Below are 22401 nucleotides of genomic sequence, written 5' to 3' on the forward strand. Positions count from 1 at the left end.
AAAAATTTTCTGTTTTTCACGAAAATTGACTATTCCGAATACTTACACTTTCATGAAAATGTTGAAATGTTTTACTGAAAAAATGCCTCTCTCTACGACGGTCAAGGATCAAGATACCATTTATATACAATAACTTGGATTGAGAAAAAACATGTTTATATAAAGTCAATTGAACGATCTTTTAAAAAATACATGTAGTTATCTTTAAAAAAAATCCTATTGTTGTCTTTTCTTTACTTAATATGACACAAGTGTGCACTGGAAAACAGTGGTCACAATTTATACTTACAATACACTAGTATATATTGTTTCTTGAAAAACCATTGCTTTTAACCATGATTTAAAATTTGTTTTTCCTTGGTGTAATTAAAAAAGGGGTTTAAGAAGACAATGGATTAAGACTTTAGTTTGACAAGAATTACAACGTAACAACGACGTGACAATCCAAGTACTCCTTCACATTTTTTATCCTTATGCTGCTTTCGTTCAACCAAACGCTTGGCTGCCTCCGTAAACCCCTATTCGCTAAATGGCGGATTCCACGGAGACATCCGCCATTTTGGACCCGCTTCAGATTTTCAAATGTTTATATCTCGAGTTTGGATTCATAAATTTACAAACAAATTATATATTTAGCCTAATTAAAAGAGTGTCTATTAACCTTCTTAAAATTTAATTTTGCAAAAAAAGTTAGAAAATTTGACTTTTTAAATTTGCACCTGGTAACGACCGGAAGTAGAGACGACGAACAAATGATCGCGTCCTGGATTGTACTTATCATGATCTATAATCCCTGAAAGTTTCACAGTGATACCTTTTGCCGTTCTTTCATGAAAAAGGTGGTGTGTTTAGAAAAAAAATTAACCCTGGACAAAGTGTCATTTCAAAATCAGAAAAGTGTCCGTAACTTGGCACCAGATATATAATTTCCAAAAAATCTCTCGGATAAAATAACTTCAGATAATAACACATTATTCCTGCAAATTTCCTTAAAGTACGCCCAGTAGTTTTTGAGAAATCGCGTGCACAAAACATTTTAATAGATGTACGGAAAAATAATAATAAGAAGAAACAGTAGAATCACTATAAGGTCTTCCGTGAAGACGGAAGAAATTTTCAAAAAAACATTAATTAAATCCAAGCTCCAGGTTCTGCATTATAATTTTATTTTGGTTGGAGTACTGTAAACGTGGTTATATCGACGAGTTGAAAAATTGACGATTTTTTCTTTGGAGAATTGACGAGTGTTAATTATTGACGATCGAAATATTTATTCAAGAGTTGTAAATCTATGAATTCGCAGGGATACAAATGCATGCAGCGTCGGAATCAATAAAAATTATTTTTTGTACAGAATATGTGTAAGATTATACAAACTATTAATTAAATAAATATTCTTATTGTATTTCGTTTTCATTATAGGCGGTCAATTGCCTGAGGTGACAAACTAGGTCAAGCAGGGTGTGATAATGACGCTAAATTACGCTTGTAGTATTTGATACACTAGTTAAGATTCCATGGTTTTAAAAAATGTGATTATATATCATTATGTTGTCATAACTAATTACAAAAGAAATTAACAGTAACTTTGATGTAGTTTTAATAGGGGAAAGCCGAGAAAATTAAGGGGTAATGTTGTACAATGGTCAATGACTGTTGCCACGCTATATTTATATGATGTGAAGTTTGACGAGTGTAAATTTTGACGAGAAAAGAAAAAAATGTCAATATAGTCAAAAGTAGCACATCGTCAAAATGTCCACGTTTACAATAGTTTTATTTTCAAAGTTAACAGATAAGGTTTATTTTTTTGTAAATTATTAATTGGGTAATAAAGATCACAGAGCATCAGATACATGTATTTGTATTACGATCATCTATCAAGGATAAAACAAGTGATGTAAATAAGGCAAACTCCGTATCCTGGTGCAATCACCGTGTAAAACAACCTTGAGGTATGTTGGAATTTGTATTCATTAGTACTGCGGAGTTTGTCACAAGTCGTATACATAGCATACCGGTTTGTAAGATGAATCAGTTATTATGGGCGTTGGTTTTCTGTGCTTTGTTATTTGATTATGTGATTGAAGCCTGTGACCCTTGTTCTTGTGAATGGGATAGTGATTGCTCTGGACAACGGGCTAACTGCAAAAATAAAGCATTAACAGAAGTACCTTCCACACTCCCCAGCAACACGTGTGCATTGTAAGTAATTAGACACATAACTTATCTCTAATTTGATGTTAATCATAAAAGAGGAATCTGTTATGTTTTACCTTCAGATTTTCATTTAGGGACGATAAGCTGTTTTGATGTCACGTGGTCTCGCATGTAAAAAAGAAGATATAAAATAAAGAAAAAAAAAGCTTTCAAAAGTTCATTCATTTCGTTTTAGTCCTTTACCAACCTGACTTCAAGGATTTTGAAATACTAATTAATGAAATATAAAACCTTTTCTTCTAGATCCATTGCTTGTCTTCTAAACCATCGACATGTATTTATCATATCGTGAACAAAGTTAGATTCACTCTAAAGCTGAAATGTTTCGGTATTCATGTCTCAAAACATCGATCGTCAGTTCTCAGCCACTGTAATCAACATAATCTCTTCCTGATATAGAGCTTGATAAATTTTTTTCATTGGATAATTATCCAATATGTAGTATACAAAAGTACATGATTATGTGTATTAAGTCTTTGCTGCTCATCGTGATCGAATTCTGGTTTTAAATTTGCGTTCTCCTTATCTGAATGATAAAATGAAAAAAAAAGTGGGCATGTAGGTATGGTCTTAATTATGTGAAACAGTTAAAAATTAAATTTAGAATATTTAGCAAAACTATTTTAAAGGAAGCAATATTTTGAATTAAGATTTATTATTCAATCTTAATCGTGTCTTTTTTTTTTCTTATCGTGATTCAATTCGGATACCTTAAAAATACGTCTTAATAATTATTATCAATTTATAAAATAAATGATACTACAAATAAATTCAAAATGATTTTTATTTTTCTAATTAGATTTAGAAAACAAATATTCTTCAAGTGATAAAAAATGATGATCCGATAGTCGAATCAAAGTTTAAATAAATGCCGTATAACACATTCTATAATGCTTATACGTGTATTTTTCAAGGAAATATTTAGTTTTAAATAATAAGACAGAATCTATATTATTTATACCTTTTACGGAAGAACCCTTATATTATAAATTTCGTTTTTTAATTGTCAAAACCGCAGATAATTATTTTAGCTTTCGAAAGGCATAATTTTAAATTATTTTTAAATGAGTAGAATAAATCATTTATACATGCCTCCTGTAGATGAAACTAAATATTATAGATTTTTAGCTTTTTAAATGAAACTGTTTCAAAATCATTCTACTAATTAAGTTTCTAGATAGAGAATTTACATCGATCTCAAATCTCTGACACAGGAATAGGTGACCGTCGCTGATAATTGTCATCATCCCGAAAGGAGATGTGTAATTAATCAGCACAACTAACATAGAATATACAAAAGGTATACAAGATATATACACATCACAGCTCCTTGATACAACATATGAACCGATTGTTCCATCAATTTCTACAAATTGATTGATTTTAAATCCACTGCAACCAACAAGAAGTCGTGGCGTAATTGATAAAGTCAGCAAATCAAATCAAGCAGGAGATCCGGGTACGATTCTGGTCTGGTGCAAAATTTTGTTTTCTTGCATTAATTTTTTCTCCATTTTTGTTCGGAATTAGATAACTTTAATGTTATTATACCAGGAAAAAGTGAAATAAAATATTTAAGTTAAAAAATAAGCCGATTATTCAGTAAAGATATGCAACTTAATGATAACTGAAAGGTCTCTGAAATGTATGTGCCATTCAGTCGACTGAATGATCACGGAAAGGTCATGGGAAAGGGTCTTTTCAGTGACCTTTCAGTGATCATTCAGTGGGCATTCGGTTATCATTCAGTCGACTGAATGGTGGATTTTCATCCTGTGATTGATTCATGATCTAATTGTAAACCCTTTCGAAGATTAAACACCGCTTTAAGCGTGGTTTAATATTGGCTTGTAGATCCTTAATGATGGCTCAATGACTGTCTTTAAGTCACCATTAAGCACTTTAAGCTACCTTTAACTGATACATATTCCAACATTTAGTAACCTTTTAGCCATTTCAATGTTGCTTAATTGCAGGTTAATGGTGGCCTCGCAGTAGCTTATAGCCGCTTCATTATGGCTTCTAGACAACCATTAAGTCACCATTTAGCCAAACTCATAGGTGCTTAATGTCCGATCTCCATTAAGCTACTTTTAAGCCACCATTAAATCACCATTTAGTCATCACTATGCAGTAAATAAAACTGTTTAATGGGTAAAGAATGTGTTAAAGCATAATGTTTTTTACTCAGATATCATTGAGTCTTAACACTTCGGACGTGTCTTTCTTTTGGGGGAGGGGGGGGGGGCTTTTCAGCTTTGATTATCAACTTTCGCAAAAACAAATTTCCCAGACAGCGAATTTCATTATTACTGATCACAAGTAGCCTTTCACAAAATATTGCCTACAAAATAGAATCCTTTCTCTGATAAATTCCATGCGTAACCGCCCTTCTAGCTGATTTACACATCAAATCGTGACGAACAGTTGGTCCCTTCAACCATTAATGGATATCTGATGTTTCTACGGTTTAAGATGCGTTTTGCGACGAGTCCGGAAATTTTATTCTTTTTCACACATGGCAATATCTTCCTACGGGGATCAGTCTTATTGTACACAATTAAATCGTTTTTAAGAATATTTTCAATATGAGTACTCATTTTTTTTTGATTATTTGTTAAGTACAAAAAAAAGTCGTGAGCAGCCCAATAAAAGATTAACCTCACATTGCAAATATACGGAGTAAACGAGATAAGACATTTTCACGTGATAATCTGTTTTTTTTTTTTTTTTGTTAAGGAAAAATTGCATATTTATTTTGCATTAAATGGACTGGTTCTTGACATTTCTATTTATTTTTAGACAACTGCTCGAAAACAATTTTCCTACAATAACGAAAAGCATATTTAATTACTTGATAAGCATAGATTTTTGCAAGTTTTTATGAGTTCCTTACCATATAAGTTTTGGGAGTATTAATTTATTATCAATAATAACCTGTGTTTGAATACGCAAGTTTCGAGATTATCTCCTTTGGTGCGCTCTGTTGGTAACGAGGGGAGTTTCGATGCCGCGTAAACAGACAGGAGGAAAAGATTTTATAAATTGGATACATTGCATCATCGATATACTGGTTTATCATAACTGCATGATTGTCAGGATGCACTATACAACTCGGGAATAATCAAATTAATGTAAAGGCGTCATTTTTTGATGCCAAAAAATTGTAACAAAAAACAAGAAAATGTCAGTAGATGTGAATCTTTTCAGACGAGATAAGAGATATGGACCTCTAATAAATACGGTACACATGCATCTGATCATTGCACGTTGGCAAACTAAATGACACATGGTTCTTTTCCATATTGTAACTTTAAAAAAACCCACTAACTTTTAAGACAATGTTTATTCAATCAAGAAAATCGGTTACTTTTTATAAAGACTATGACGTTTCATTTGTTTTCAAGTAACCTATAATTTAAAGTAGATTTTTAAATATGCATAGTTGATAAATTCATCAAATGCATCACTGCTTAACATAAATATCTTTCTATAACATTTAATAAATTTTAAAAGCCCTAAATATAGTCAATTTATTTATGCACGTTTGTATACAGAAACAAACTGTCCCACCTCAATGCTAGAAATGATTTTTTTGTGCCTCTATCGTAGGACAGTTACAATCTCGAAACTCGCGTATTATTTAATAATGTCAAGAACGATAGAAGCATCAAATGGATTTTTTGTTACATAAATGTTTATCTGAATAAGGAACAGTGGGATACATGTAACGCACTTAATTGATATGAAAAATGTGACGAGTTCATCTTTGACCAAAGAAAGAATTCAAAGGAATAATCAGGTTAATATAGGAACGTAGTTCAGATTGCAGAATATAAAAATTGAGGTTATACAAGTTCATGTTCAATAAACCTGTGTTTCTATTGTGAGGTTAGTTAGAATTATCAACAATTACTTACACTTGATTTTACTGTTCAAAATATCTTTCAGAGAACTAGACAACAACAATATAACTTCAATTGGAGACAATGTGTTTAAGAATTTGACAAAATTGGAGGAATTGTAAGTTTATTATTTTGAAACATACATGTACATTTGTAAAGGAGTGTCATTCCTTAAATGTATATTATCACGTGTATTGATTCATTCATTTATTTGACAAGATTAGAGAGACTGTAAATTTTATATTATACAAACATTTGGGATATTAATTTTCCAAACTATAAAATTCCCTGCACCCATAGTTTAATGACTCTTCGCAGCATATAAAGCGTTTACTGGTCCAACTTAGTATATATACTGTGTAAAGTCAATGTTTGGCATCATGAAGACAGAAGGAATTATCCTCGTCATATCTACTCTTATCAATTTACCTAACCTTAGCCGAAGGCTCAAACGAGCTTTTCTGATCACATTATGTCCGTCGTCCGTCCTTCTGTCTGTCTAGCTGTTCGTCCGTCTGTAGACTTTTCACAATTTTGACTTCTTCACAAGAACTACTGGGTGAATTTTAACCAAGCTTGACACAAAGCATCCTTGAGTAAAATTAAAATTGTTAAATAAAGGGCCCAGTCCTTTCACAAGGGGAGATAATTAAGAAAAGACAAAAATAGGGTTGGGTCATTAAAATCCTCATATCAAGAACCACTAATCAGAAAAGCTGAAACCTATTTGGAAACATTCTGAAGTAGTGTAGATTCCAAATTGTTCAAATCGTGACCCCTGGGGGTTGGGCGGGGTCACAATCGGGATTCAAAGCTTTACATTGAAATATGTGGAGGAAAATTTCAAAATCTTCTTCTCAAGAACTACTGGGTCAGATTAGCTTAAACTTATGTGATAGCATCCTTGGGTAGTATAGATTCTAAAGTGTTCATATCATAACCCCTGGGGGTAGGGCGTATAATGTTGCTAGTAAGAACAACACATGATTTCGCTTTGGATGCAAATCTATTACTAATTCATACATAGCTAAACAAAGATACAAAATAGCAGAGTTAATATGATATCCTGGGAAAGTATAAACATCTGACCAGTGAGGTGATGGAGTTAAAGATTAAAGCAATTAATGTCTAAAGCATTCAGAGTTCAGCATCAGCAAATATAAACAAACTGCTCGAAATTCTGTTTATCATAAACGTTTGCACTTAAACATTACATCCCTCCTTTTGTTTGAAATAGAATTAAATCCCAAATGAATTAAAATAGGAATCAAAATAAAGATAAAGATAAACAGACACAACACTTATTGTCTAATTCTAAGAAGATATAAACAGTTGCGGCTAGTATTTCCATTAATACACTGTTCTGATCACTAATGCACTAAATTCACGATACACACGCGTAAAGATATATCATAGTCTACATTTCTTCAATAAGTCTCTAAGGTGCGCGGATTTCTCTCTAAGGACGGCTCGGTAACTCACTCGTGGAGTTATCTGTCTTCACTTGTATTTCGTCAACTTCGAGTTCCTCATCCTGATCTCCCTTATCTTCCAACTTTTTGAAGTGCGACGCGTTTCTTGTAATTGTCTTCTCATCATTCCCGGCGGTGACCATGGTGCCCTTACCCAGCAGGCATTTCAACGTTGATTAAACGTTGCGTAATATTTATATAATCCACGTTGACAAACACTTCAACGTTGAATCAACGTTGAATTTTGGTTGCATTTGAAAGTTGAGGCAACGTTGAAACATAACGTTGTTTCAAAACTATTAGTAAAAGAAATAAAGATGTGAAAGAAATTTTTTCAATGTACGTAACACGTTGAATAAACGTTGAAAATAGGTTGAATTTTTGGTTGATTTATGGTTGGATTTTGGTTGCAAATGAAAGTTGATGCAACGTTGAAGCTTCAACGTTGTTTCAACGTCAAATATCAACATTGAACAAAAGTTAACATTGGTTGTAATTAGGTTGATATTTGGTTGAAATTTTTAGGTTGTACAAAAGTTGATATTTGGCTGAAATCACGTTGAATTCAAATTACGTTTTACTTTATAAACAATTACATTTCAAATTCTAATGATTGTTTTTATTCAAGTTGCGTAATATTTATATAAGTTATAATCCAGTATCACGATTGTGAGAGAATTCATTTTAGTTTGAATTTTTCTTTTATATATTTTAAAGACGAACACACACATCAAAAGTTGAAAATATGTATAACATTTTGCAGCTATATGAGTCTAATTTTCGGAATAAATAATTATTTTTATTAAATCTAAAGTAATATGGAATTACAGTGAGATGTTGGATAAAGATGTCATTATTTATTAAAAGCTTATATTTAACATATTTTATAAATATGTATGCTATTAAAAAAAAAGAAAAAAATGAATTCACAATTTATTAAATTTTACAATGGTACTAGCTGAACTGGCACAACTCTTTTCATTTATTATTATAATTATATATATGATATTTTCAAACAATGCATACAGCTGTGTGTATCTTGCGAAAATCGCATATATAAAGAGTTAAAGAAACCTTTATATTTTGACCTTAAAAACTAAAGTGCTCAATACTCATTACCCGTTGTTTTCCTAACTTTCCTAAAGTTGAAAACATGTTGAATCTTCAACGTTGTTTCAACATTGAAATACCAATAAACTTCAAACGTTGAGAATTTGTTGCAGCTTTAACGTTGTTTCAACGTTGTTTCAACGTTGAAACCAACATTGAAAATATGTTGCAGCTTCAACGTTGTTTCAACGTTGAAATCTCAACTTTGAAACAACGTTGAAATACGTTGATTAACGTTGCAACCTATATTCCACCTCTTTTCAACGATGAAACAACGTTGCGTGCCTGCTGGGTTAGTCTTCAAAATTTCAAGTGGTTTTGGTTCATACAGGGTTGACAGTTTATTTGATTTTGGTTGTTTTACCAAAACGTTGTCTCCTACTTCTAAATCTATTTCCTTTGCCCGAGAATAGTGATCAGCATGTTGTTTCATTTTTAATTTAGCTTTAATGTCATTTTCTTTCATTTCCGTGTGGATTTCGTATTTCCCTATCGTGCGAGATCGTGCGTTTAAAATCGGGTAAATTTCGTTTTGTAAGTTTTTATCGGAATTGTATTTGTAAAAATATGCATTTCCCTTGTTTGTTTTTCTTAATTTATTAATTTAAATCCAAATAAAATGAAATGAAAAATGCAGAACGAACTAATTATCGCCCGTAAACAAGCAATATAGTAAGTCGTACAATATTAAGTTCTCGTCAAATAGCGCGATCAATATTGTGATAAACCGTACTTAGATCTCTAACGCCTTTTTGAAAAATCTGATTTTAATTATTATTTACTTCTTATTGTGGTCAAGAAAATCTTGAAATCAATTTATTGAAAATGAATATTTTTTTTTACAAAGAAAAAAAAACATTTCTCAATGCTTACATAACAAATTAGTCGACAAATTTACATGAACACGGCATGATTTTCGGAAGTTTCGATTATCTGTGTTTATCTCTTGAGCTTATTTGTAATTATTTAATTTTAAATTTCTGCAAACAAAAAAGGTGAATAATTGGCAAGTTTATCAGACATTGAATCAATAGAAACATAAGGATAAAATTTGATTTATAATATAAGACATTCCATGCTGCCATATTTGTTCAATCGTATCCCCCTTTCTGCATATCATGATATCCAATTCAATCAAATTATACGACCCACATACATGTACATTGTCTAATAGAACGAACAAAATCCTTTTTCTTTGATCATAGAATTACCTTAGAAATAATTATTTTTAATTTAAAATATTAAGTCTTGTATATATTTAGTTACTGAAATATCAATTTCCGTTCTTTTTTCTTCAAAGTCTATGAATAATATTGATTATTCTTTGAAATCTTAAATAAGTATTAAGAAGTATTTCGTTTTGAAAATATTGATTCCTAAATATTTTGAACTATTTTGAGTGAAGAAACGTGCGTTTGCGTTAACTATCGTGTAAGATCGTGTAACGTGTAGAATCGTGAACGTGAAAGATCGTTCGTGTAACAGGTTTAATCGTGCGTTAATCGTGCGGAATTGTTCGTGTAACGTGATCGTACGTGTAAGTTGTCAACAATAACGTTCCAGCCACTGTAGCAACCATAAGATAATCTCCCGAGGGAAATGACCCACAAAAATCCATTGAAAATTCCGTCCATGGTCCACTTGGTAAAGGTGACATCTTCAACGGCTCGAGATGTTTTGTTTCTGTCGTAACTTGGCAAGGTAAACAGTTCTTTAGTGTCGACTCAACTTGTTTATCAATGCCCGGAAACCAAACTTTTTCCCTTAGCAACGACTTCGTTTTTACGATACCTTGATGTCCTTCGTGTGCTAAACTTATAACGTGTTTTCTGAGTGAGTGTGGAACAAACAGTTTGTCCTTTCGGAGAACTATCCCGGTATCCGAAAGAGTCAATTCATCCTTCAGTTTATATACAGATTGCCAGTCTGGTCTTGTTGATTTCTTGAAAACAGTCCATGATCCACTCCTCACTGCATCTCGAATATCTCGTATCAGTACATCGTTGTCAGAAGCTTTCTGAATTTCATCCAGAGTCATTGATTTCGGGATGTTTGTCTGGACTACAAAATGGATGCAATTTTCAACAGAGAATGATTTATCATTTTCTTGACGAATTGGGTGACGTGAGATATACTCACTTGGGTTGAACTTTCCAGGTTTGTACTTAATGTGGAAATCATACAGCTGTAGTTTTCCATGCCCATCTCTCAATTCTGGCTGGTGGTTTTGAAGTAGGGTTTCCAAATATCAATTCCAGTGGCTTATGATCTGTCACAAGGTCAGATGTGTTTCCAAGCAGATAAAGGTGAAAATGTTCGCAACTCCAGACAATTGCAAGGCTTTAACGTTCCGTCTGAGAGTACCGTTGTTCCACTGGAGAAAGCGTTTTACTTCCATAGGAAATAACTTTTTGGTCACCATTTCCATCAATTTGAGTAAGAATAGCTCCTAGTCCGACGGGACTTGCGTCGACAATGACTTCTGTGCTCCTTGAAGGGTCAAAATAGGACATAACTGCACTACTAGTCAATGCGTCCTTGATATTCTGTATTGCCTGTTCATGCTTCTTTTCCCATGTTCATCGTTGATTCTTTTTGGTCAGTTCACGTGGAGGTTGTGATAGTGTGGTGAAATCCTTGATGAATCGTGCGCAGTAATTAGCCATGCGAAGGAAACTGCGCATTTCAGATGCATTTTTGGGAATTTCTGCATGTTTGATTGCCTCAACTTTCTTGGGGTCAGCTGATTTCCATTTTCAGAGAAAATAAATCAAAGAATTCAAGCTTTCTTTTGTTAAACTCACACTTATCTTTGTTGAGCGTTAGATTGCGTTCCCGCAGTCGAGTTAAGAGTAACTGTAACGAATTGTCGTGTTCCTGCTGGGAATTGCCATACACAATAATATCATCACTTATATTGCGGGTTCCAGGTATTCCTTAAATGGTTTGTTGGATGACCGCCTGGAAAACTTCAGCTGCCGAATTTATTCCAAAAATAAACCTTTTGTAGCGAAACAGTCCAATATGTGATGAAAATGTTGTGATATATCTCGATTCTGGTGCTAACTCAAGTTGGTGATAGCCTTTGTTTAGGTCCAGTTTAGAGAATATTTTAGCTCCATTCAAATCAGTGACAAGTTCATCGATTGTAGGCATGACATGGCGTTCTCTCAGTATGGCTTTGTTAGCTCTTCTCATGTCAATACAAACTCTCACTTGGTCAGGATTTTTAGGCTTTGGAGCTGCTAAAATTGGTGACACCCACGGAGTTGGTCCATCAACTTTTTCTATGATGTCCATTTCTTCGAGTTTCTTCAGCTCTTGTTCTAATTTCTTTCGTCGGTGAAACGGAAACGCGATGTGGTTGCGCAATAGGCTTCACTGTTTCGTCAATGTGAAGTTTCACTTGAAAATCTTTCAGCTTTCCTATCCCCTCAAATCGATCAGCAAATCTCGTTAGTATACTGGGTTGGTCAGTATTTTCATTTTGGTCTACGGTATTTATTGTAATCGAAATGAGTCCAAGCTTTTGTGCGTCAGCGCAGCTAAGTAAAACATCCACTTGCACTCTTCACCACAAGAATTTCAGTGTCGATAATCTCGAGTTTAGATTCTATTTCAGCTCAAAATTTACCTCTTATTGGTAACGCCGCTCTCGTTCCGTAAGCACGAAATTTAGCATTTGATTTTGACAATTTAATTAGTTTCTTGCGACTTACTCTTTCAAACGTCGACTCATCCATGACAGTAACACTTGGTCCGGAATCCACCAGCATGTCAACTTTAATCCCATTTATTTTCACATTTGCGATAGGCAAAGATTTTGTTGCACATATTTGTAATCCAAAAGCATATTCTTCATCACTACTGTCATTATCCAAATTGTTGACACCAGGTTTCTTTGATTTGGGTGTGCGGTTGAAATTTCTTGTATCCTGTTTCTGGCCAGACCTACACTGCTTTGCAAAATGTCCAATTTTCTTGCATTTGTTACATGCTTTGTCCTTTGCTGGGCACGGTCTAACTTTATGTGGCAATTCCTTTCCACAATTGCCTTTGTTTCCTTTGTTTAGACGAACTCACTTTCCTGTTTGTAGCATTTAGATGTACGTCTTGACTCTTATGGTCTTCCATACAGGAGGCTTGGAGTTGTGAGACTTCCATAGCTCTCGCTGAATCTAGGATTTGTTGGATCGTAAGATTAAAGCAATTAATGTCTAAAGCATTCAGAGTTCAGCATTAGCAAATATAAACAAACTGCTCGAAATTCTGTTTATCACAAACGTTTGCACTTAAACATTACAGGGCGGGGCCATAATAGGGAATCAAAATTTACATAGAAATATATAGGACAAAACTTTAAAAATCTTCTTCGCAAGAACCACTCTGCCAGATAAGCTTACACTTATGTGAAAGCATCCTGGTGTAGTGTAAATTCTAAATTGTTCAAATCATGACCCCCGGGGGTAGGGTGGGACCAAATAAGGGAATCAAAATTTTACATAGAAATATATAGAAAAAAAAACTTTAAAAATTTGAGGGGGCCGACTTTAGTTTTCATTGAATCATAGAAAAATGATGCGTATTTACTGTTTTAAAGTAACTTATCTCACTTGATTAATAACATTTCAAAAACTTTCGAAATTACAGGGTTAAAAAGGTAGTTACAATTTCATATAACTGAATTTGTATCCGATTTTGCAACTGCTAGGTAGCTTGGCGTCGTTATAGATTGGTTTTGACGTTATGATTAACCGAAGCTCTGAAAGAAAGGGGTAATAAAATTTTATTAAATAAAAAGAAATAAACATATGCTCTTGAAATTTAAACATAGACATTTTAGAATACCTCCATAACTGTTATCATTTTTTTTTATAATACATTTGTACACGTCTTAATTGGTGGTACTCTATAAAAACAGGAAAATTCCTTTTTTGGGTTTTTTGATATGTCCCCTCTGGCAAATAGACGGTAGAATTTTGAGTTTATTACACTTAACGTACAATATAGCATTTCTCATCATATATTATAGTTTGAATCAAAACGCTATTGTAGTATTTGTATAATTTGCTTGAAAGTGCTAAAAATTGGCACTTACCTTTATAATCCTATAGTAAATGTACCTATAATTTGAGATAGTCCCTTACAAATATCTGGACGGTAGATTTCGCATGAACTTTGCATGTACACTAACGTTAATGTAAGTTATCTATGGTAAAAAAATGAAGAGTTTCGCTATTGTAGTTTTCACGCAATGAAACCTCAGTCGCCCCCCGTAAATTTGTTCACATCATGACCCCAGATGCTAAGGTGGGGCCACAATGGCCGATCAAAGTTTTACATACGAATTTATCGGAAAAATCTTTTTAAAATCTTCTTCATAAAAACCACTGGGTCAGAAAATCTGAAACTTTTATGAAAGCATCTTAAGCTAGTGTAGATTCTAAATTGTTCAAATCATGACCCCCGGGGGTAGGGTGGGACCAAATAAGGGAATCAAAATTTTACATAGAAATATATCGGAAAGACTGATTTTTTTTAAGGACCACTTCAGGTAAGATGAAAATCATGTGAAATCATGCTCAGATAGTAATGATTCAGGTTTGTTTAAACTATGTGCCCCGGGGGTAGGGCGGGGCCACCATGGCCGAACGAAGTTTTAAATAGGAATAAACCTTAAAAAATCTTCTTCTCCAAAACTACTAGGCCAGAAAAGCTGAAACTTATGAAATCATCTTTGGGTAGTGTAGATTTTAAATTGTTAAATCATGACCCCCAGGGGTATGGCGGGCCACAAATGGAACCAAAGTTTTACATTATGATATAAAGATTTTTTTTAAAAAAAATCTTGTTCTGAGGAACTCTTTGGCTAGAAATCTAAAACGTTTTGTAAAAACATGATACATCCTTGGGAAGTGTAAATTCTAAATTGTTTAAATCATGAAACCCGGGTGTAGGGCGGGCGACAATTTGGAATCCAAATTTTTACACTGTACTATATATGAAATATGTGACGAGTACGTTTACACTGTGCAGTCTAAGGATTCAAAAGACTAAGAAAGTAAATGCACGATATGTAATTCAGATGACCGAATGAATAAGTTGAGGTTATACATATTAAAATTTCATATATCTGTGTTGGCATCGTGAGACTGGTGAGAGTTATGAACATTTACCTACACTTGACCTTCACTCTCTACAATATATTTCAGGAAACTAACCGACAACAGGATAACCACAATCGAAGATAATGCATTCAGTGGTTTGACAAAACTACATACATTGTAAGTTCGTTATTTAAATTATTTTTGGAGGAAATCAATAGTCCAAACTATAGTTTTCCTTGCATTCATAATTCAATGACTCTTCGCAATTTATAAAGCGCTATCTGTCCCTATCCAGTGTATGTAACGTGCAAATTTTATGTTTTGGCCTTGTAAAGCTAGTAAGAATTATCCACGTGATAATTTATTCTTATCTAATTTTTGTAAGTACAATTTAATTTGCAAAAAAAATTCCTTTTGGCATCAACTCTTCATTTTGTTTTTAGATATTTGGACCGGAACATGCTAACTGCAGTAAAGAATAACACATTTACTGATTTGAGGGACTTGTTTAACTTGTAAGTTTTATTTTTAAGAATTCATGATTATATATAATTATTTTTGGAGAATCAATCCAACAAGGTATACTGTACTATGTTTTTAATCAACAATGTTAGAATAATAACAGAGTCTTCTTGATTTTCTTGCTTATATATTTTCCCGAACCTGAATAACGAACAAAATGATACATGTAACTCACTTGATTATTTGAGAAAATGTGACAAGTATACACATGAGCAAGTAAGGATTCAGAGGAATAATTAATTAAATGCAGGATACGTAATTCAGATTACCGAATGTATAATTTGAGGTTATACATATTAAAATTTAATATACCTGTGTTGGCATTGTGAGACTGGTGAGAGTTAGAAACAAATACCTACACTTGACATTCACTCGTCACAATATATTTCAGGTTTCTAAGTGAAAACAGAATAACCACAATTGACGATAATGCATTCAGTGGTTTGACAGATCTAAAGAGACTGTAAGTTCCTTTTTTAAAAATATTTTTGGGGGAAATCAATAGTCCAAACTATAGTTTCCATGCATTCATATTTCAATGACTCTTTGCAATTTATAAAGCGCTTACTGTCCCTATCCAGTGTATGTAACGTGCAAATTTTATGCATTGGCCTTGTAAAGCTAGTAAGAATTATCCACGTGATAATTTATTCTTATCTAATTTTTGTATGTTCAATTTATTTTGTAAAAAAAAATTCCTTTTGGCATCATCTCTTCATTTTTCTTTTTAGATATTTGGACCGGAACAAACTAACTGCAGTAAAGAATAACACATTTACTGGTTTAAGGAACTTGGGTTTCTTGTAAGTTTTATTTCTAAAAGTTCCTAATTATACATTTTTTTTTTGAAAATCAATCCAACAAGGTATAATTTTCTATGTTTCTAATCATCAGTGTTAGAATAGTACCAGGGTCGTCTGGATTTGTTTTACTTAAATGTTTGCCAAAACCTGAATAACGTACAGTATTATATATGGATATCATTTGATTTAATAACAAAAAATATTACTAGTATATACACTTAGCAATCTAAGGATTCAAAGGAATAATTAAGTCAATGAAGGGTACGTACTTCAGATAGATAGTTTGAGGTTATACTTGTTAATATTTAATGTACCTGTGTTGGCATTGTGAGGCTAGTAAAATTCACGCATTTGACATTTAATCTTCACAATATCTTTCAGGATTTTACATTTCAACAGTATATCTTCAATAGAATACAATGCTTTCAAAGACTTGAAAAAAACACTTGGGTCTATGTAAGTTTTTTCTTTAAATATTTTTTTTAATTTCAATTCTCCAAACTATAATGTCCCGAGTTCATTCAATTGATTAAAACATTTTTAAAAAAAACACTAAGTTCGGTATTTAAAATATTTCTGGGATATTAATAGTCAATGACTCTTTGCAGTTTATAAGGCGTTAACTGCCCCTACCCTGAGTATGGCGTATAAATTCAATGTATTGGCATTTTGAAGCTAGTAGGAATAATCCACATCATACTTTACTCGTGTCTTTTTTTTAATGGACTGAAGGAACATTTATTTTGCATAAAAAACTTCCTCTTCACATTAACTTCCATTTTTAAGGGTTCTAGGCAACAACAAGCTAAATATAGTAAAGGACAACATATTTACTGGGTGGACGAGGTTACGGGAATTGTAAGTTCTTTTCTGAGCGTTTCTAGACATATATACTTTTGAATTATAAATCCCCTAAAGTATGATATCCTGTATTTTGATTTTAGAATGATTCTTTTTGTAACATTATCTTTTGATTCTTTTTTAACATTGTCATTTATAACATTATCCCCTGATTCTTTTTTACATTAATGTTTGTCTGAACTTGAGTAATGATCATTAGAATACATGTAACTCACTTGATTTTGCTGAAATATTTGACGAGTATATACTTGAGACAATCTATGGCTTCAAAGGAATAATTAGTTCTGATTGACAGATAATTAAGTTTAAATTGTAAATGTTACATGTAACATACCTAGGTTGGCACTGTGATGCCTGTAAGAGTGTCTTCAAGTGATCAATGCTTTTTGTGATTATACTTTTCTATTTTTTTTAATTCTTAATGTGAGAAATACTAACCCAGTTTATACTCTGAAAATTCCATATATTGTCATTGTGAGGCTAGTTAGCAATACCCAGGTGATACAGACCCTGAAACGTTCTACTTTCCCATTTTTCCGTCCGTTCACTTTTCGTTCAACGTGCGTTCACCGCTCGCTCTCCGTTCACAGTTTTTACATTAACCGTTCATCGTGCGCTTGCGTTAACCGTTCACAAAAACTTCACCGTTCGCTCTTCGTTTCGTTTACTTTGCGTTCACCTTGCGTCCACCGTTCATTTAACTTTCAGTCTTTATTGTCATTCGGAACTCCGAAGTAAAAGGACTTATCTTCTTCTTGGTAGGGATTTACACAGTTTTTTTTTTAAAATATAATAAGTAAGATATCGTATGTCAAGAATTATTATTTCATGGCAAAAAAATATATAAGACACTTACATTTTTAGTATTATAACTTTATAGCTGTTACTTTATTCATGAAATTTCTCTTGAAAATGAATGTTATTATCAGCACATTAGGTACCTACCTGTATGTTGAACGATGCTAAAATATTATATTCAGAATTTGGCAACGTGCGAATACTTCATGCACGGCAACATTTTGTTGTTGTGTAAATTACGACAAATCGGTAATGGATGTTTAATAAACCAAGACTTTTAATTTACAAATAGCAGCAACTATACAAAAAATAATTTTTAACACGTATTTTTGAAAATGCTTGAAAGCATGTTAGAACTAGTTCTGAGAATTATAAGCAGTACTGCAGATATTCAGTTAATTATGTATTTTAGAGCGAACTAAACTGATAAATGTGTTTTTTTTGTTTTTTTTTTAAAAAGACCAATCGTTTAAAATTTTACATATTTGAAAATTTTCTACTTTCTTTACTTATATGAAATCTATTATAAGGGAGGAAAAATTCCTTCCTTCACCGTTACTTAATATATGTTTGTCGTTCGGTATAATTAAGAGCCCTCCCTATTTTTTTCTCCCGAAATATATTCTTCAGTATATTTTGATTAACATTTAATTATTGTAATATAAAATATTCAGTCTTAAAACACACATGAAAACAGTCATTAAACAATAGTATTACAAAATATACACATGTCGACATAGTTATTTTCAATTGGCTGTGAGTATGTGCTTAAAATTCAATTTCAAACTTAATCCTTCCAAGTATATATATTCCCAATATCTTATTATTTTTTCTTCATAAATATTGAAATCCTATCTAGAAATGATGCGAAAAATGATAAAACTTCTTGGAAATATTAAGTGACTCTTTGCTTTCGGCATGTTTGGTCAAGCAAGATTTCCACTCCTCAACTGTCTCGATTGATTTTGATTGACAGAATAAGCAACTGGAACTCTCTCTCTCTCTCTCTCTCTCTCTCTCTCTCTCTCTCTCTCTCTCTCTCTCTGTCATTTCTGTGCTCAATAACAACTATGACAGTACATTACTTATTTAGTTTTTAAAATTTAATCTATTAAAAATATTTTGAATACCTCTTACCATCATTTTGACCGAATATAATCACGACCGGGAAATGTCTACATATGTACAGATACATGTAGAAGTTTGCTAAAATAATCATAAAAAAATAAAAAGGTATATTTATGCATTGCGACAACAGACATTTGTAATTTAAAACAATCCGTTATTTTACCCAGAATCGCTTTGGCAAGGAAATATAGTTGTTACAACCGTGATACAAAGTAATTAATTCATTTCATAAGTAATTTATCTTCTAAAGTTCACATTATTTTGTTAATTAAAAGAATAAGCATATTTACTAAAAAAAGTAGTTTAATTTTATGTTCATAGAACACGCGTTCGGTAACAAATACACATGTTTTACGGCAATAACAATCGTATTACAAAAATATAGATATTAAAAAATCATACGTACATGTACGGGCAGAAAATTTGTTTCATTATTCATTTATTTTTCATTTATTTTTAGCACCTAAAATTAAAATAGAATAGTTTCAATGCAAGGGAAAGATCGGAGTCATTCCGAATAAATCGTTCAACTTGCGTTCACCGTTCACATTGCGCTCGCGTTTGCGCTCTGTTCGCGTTCTGTGTTCACACTACTTTCACACAGAGTTCACCAAGTTGCATTCAGGCTTCGCACATTGTTCCCTCAGCGTTCGCTCTGCGTTCTTTCAACGTTCGTTTAGAGTTCGTTCACTGTTCAGGTGGGAAATTAGAACGTTTCAGGGACTGTAATTAACTCTTACATTTTTAATGAACGTAAGAATATTCATTTTGCATTAAAAAATTGCTCTTGACATTAACTTATTTCATTTCCTTGAAAAAAATCTCTGTTCAATATTAATTGGTCATTGATTATAATTTTCTGAAACAGAAGTAAAATTGTTATTAATATTTAGGGTGACCGATCCATGCACTTGATTTTTGCTCTTCACAATATCTTTCAGGTATTTAGACAACAACATTATAACCGCAATAGAGGATAATGCATTCAGAGATTCGACAAATTTGAAGAACCTGTAAGTTTGCTCATGTTTTGTATTGTGTAATGAAGTTTCATATTGCAAACTGTTCTTTATCCTTCACTTAAAAAAATATTTTTGGAATATCAATCATGCAAACTATAATATCCCAAATATTGATTAATCCATATTAATTGACCAAATAAGAGAGATGTATGTTCGGTTTTTTTAATATTAATTCTCTTAATAATAATATCTCAATTGTTAATATTTATGGAACGTCCTCACTGCCTTATAGAAGAAGACTATGCATTTCAATATTTCAATTTGCCATTACATGATGTGAACATATCTTTATGTTATGTCGATTTGTTATGAGGTGATGTACAAATACCTTAAAATCATGTGAATGATGCATTACATGAAGTTAAGAAAATTCTTCCATTATGTCAGCACTTTATGATTTGAAGTCAGAAGTTCATCATGTGAAGTGAAAATACTATTATATTGTGTTAATCTATTTGTACTTTATAACATGAATTCAATCTTTATTTACATTAATTCATTTCTTTAATATTTGAGGTAAAAAGTACATTACGTCAAGTATTATTTTTACATGTGTTCAATAATTAATCTTATCATTACCCCAAAAGTTAAAAGCATAATAGGAACGTTTCTTTATATTATATCAACATTTTATTACATTATGTTAAAACTCCATTCCTTGATATAGATATATAGTCAGGTTATTGTCAACTCCTTCTTATATTATTTAAAAATATCTTGACTTTGTATTAACTCTTTATCATGTTGGTTTCAAAAATCCATTTCGTGATGTAAAAATACATTTTCATTAATTCTTTATTTTATATTGTTTTATGGACTCTGATATTGAATGTTGTTAGTTATCTTCATGTCCATCATTCTAATTTGTTTTGCTTTTTATAGCATATCTCTATATAATGTGAACAAATATTTATTTTATCAGTACTCATTATGTAATTACGAGCGCTTAGTACCTCTTCAGTTAATTATTCTGTGCTTTGTTAAAAGAAGAGTCTTGTGTCAATCTATTATATAAGGAATGTTGTCGTCTGTGTTTATCAACCATCAACGGGGGAAGAGGAGGGGGTACTGGATCCCGTTTTTTTCTCAGACATAACTTTACTATACCCCCACTTTGTATTGAAGGGTAGAACATGAGAGAATATTTTGGTCACAAAAGATTGGAAGCCAGAATTTCTGCTCATCCACCCATCCCCCAATACACTAGTGCACATGTGTTATACAACTTGTTTACACTTTTTGGGAAAAAGAGGTTTAAAAACTGATAAAAGCGTAGGAAAATATTTTTTGATAATAAGATCTCCGAATAACAGACTTTTATGAAAGAACAATTCAAAATAAACAGAAAGAAATCAATGTATGACACATACTACTGTATATCTGTTGGCCGAAAAGATAAGAATTAACGTCTTTGAATTTCGACGCTAAAATAAATCGTCTATAAAGACTCCATAGGAATATAATCCTATATATTTTTTTATTTGACTTGATTTTTTATTTTCACATTATGTTATCATGAGTTGAAATTTTATATATCTATCTTTACACCACGTAGATTTTTTTTGTCTTAATGTCAAAACACTACTGATTTAAATATCTCCTTTAGATTCCAAAAAACTCTTGTTGTCTCCCCGTCAGTCCCTGTCTCTCCATGACTTCCTCCTATGATACCCTGCTCTCCCTGAACAGTCCCTATCGTTCCCTGTCGTTGTCTTTGCCTACCCTGTCTACTCCTTGTCGTCCCCTGACATTCTCTGATCTCCCTGTCCAGTCCCTGTCGTCCCCTGTCGTTGTCCCTGCCTTTAATAACTTGCCCCTGTCGTCCCCTGACATTTATTTTAGCCAAGAAAAGGAGTTCAAAATATATTTTAGTTGCATTTAAGAGTGAAAAATGATATAGTCTTGAAAACTTTAGCTTATTTTTGAATATATAGACTTAGTAAAAAATTAACACATTTTTAAATGCATTAACTAATGCATAAACTAAATCCCCTGTAATTTAGTTTCTATTACTTGTATCAATTTGATTTTTTTAGTTTGGTAGCATTTCGAGGAAAGAACGGCAGAGAATTGCATCGATTCTAAAGAAGAAATAAATTACCAATTTATTGCGTCTTGTGATGCTAGACGGCATATACATATTGTTTATAAACCTTTTATATATATTTAAAAAAAAACTTTTTCACTTTTTATTTGATCTACTTCGAAACATCTTTGAGCATAATAACTGTCTTTGTAAAAGAACTGGTTTAAACATTCGAGAATACATTATGAAATCTAGGCATGTAACTTTTCTTCTAATGAATAAAATGAATAAAGAATTAATTGAAAGGAATGAAATATAAATGCATTGATAAAATAAATGTCTAAGTAATACATAAAAATTATTTAATAAACTATAAATCTATTTTATTCATTTATTTTCTTATGTAAATAAATCTTCAAGTACAATG

General features: G+C 32.2%; 1 protein-coding gene across 1 annotated transcript; it reads left to right on the plus strand.

Moving 5' to 3' along the window:
* Window positions 1–1951: 1951 nt before the first annotated feature.
* Window positions 1952–22175, plus strand: LOC134255487 (insulin-like growth factor-binding protein complex acid labile subunit). Its single transcript, XM_062738023.1, has 10 exons — window positions 1952–2205; window positions 6172–6243; window positions 14920–14991; window positions 15258–15329; window positions 15728–15799; window positions 16068–16139; window positions 16521–16595; window positions 16926–16997; window positions 19868–19939; window positions 21985–22175. Exons 1-10 carry the CDS (start codon window positions 1958–1960, stop codon window positions 22031–22033), a joined length of 876 nt encoding a protein of 291 aa, XP_062594007.1. The 5' UTR covers window positions 1952–1957; the 3' UTR covers window positions 22034–22175.
* Window positions 22176–22401: the final 226 nt, after the last annotated feature.

This window comes from Saccostrea cucullata, unplaced genomic scaffold, assembly GCF_032062105.1.
Source record: "Saccostrea cucullata isolate Sc308-1 unplaced genomic scaffold, CSIRO_AGI_Scuc_v1 ctg7774, whole genome shotgun sequence".
In the NCBI taxonomy this organism is placed as follows: Eukaryota; Metazoa; Mollusca; class Bivalvia; order Ostreida; family Ostreidae; genus Saccostrea; species Saccostrea cuccullata.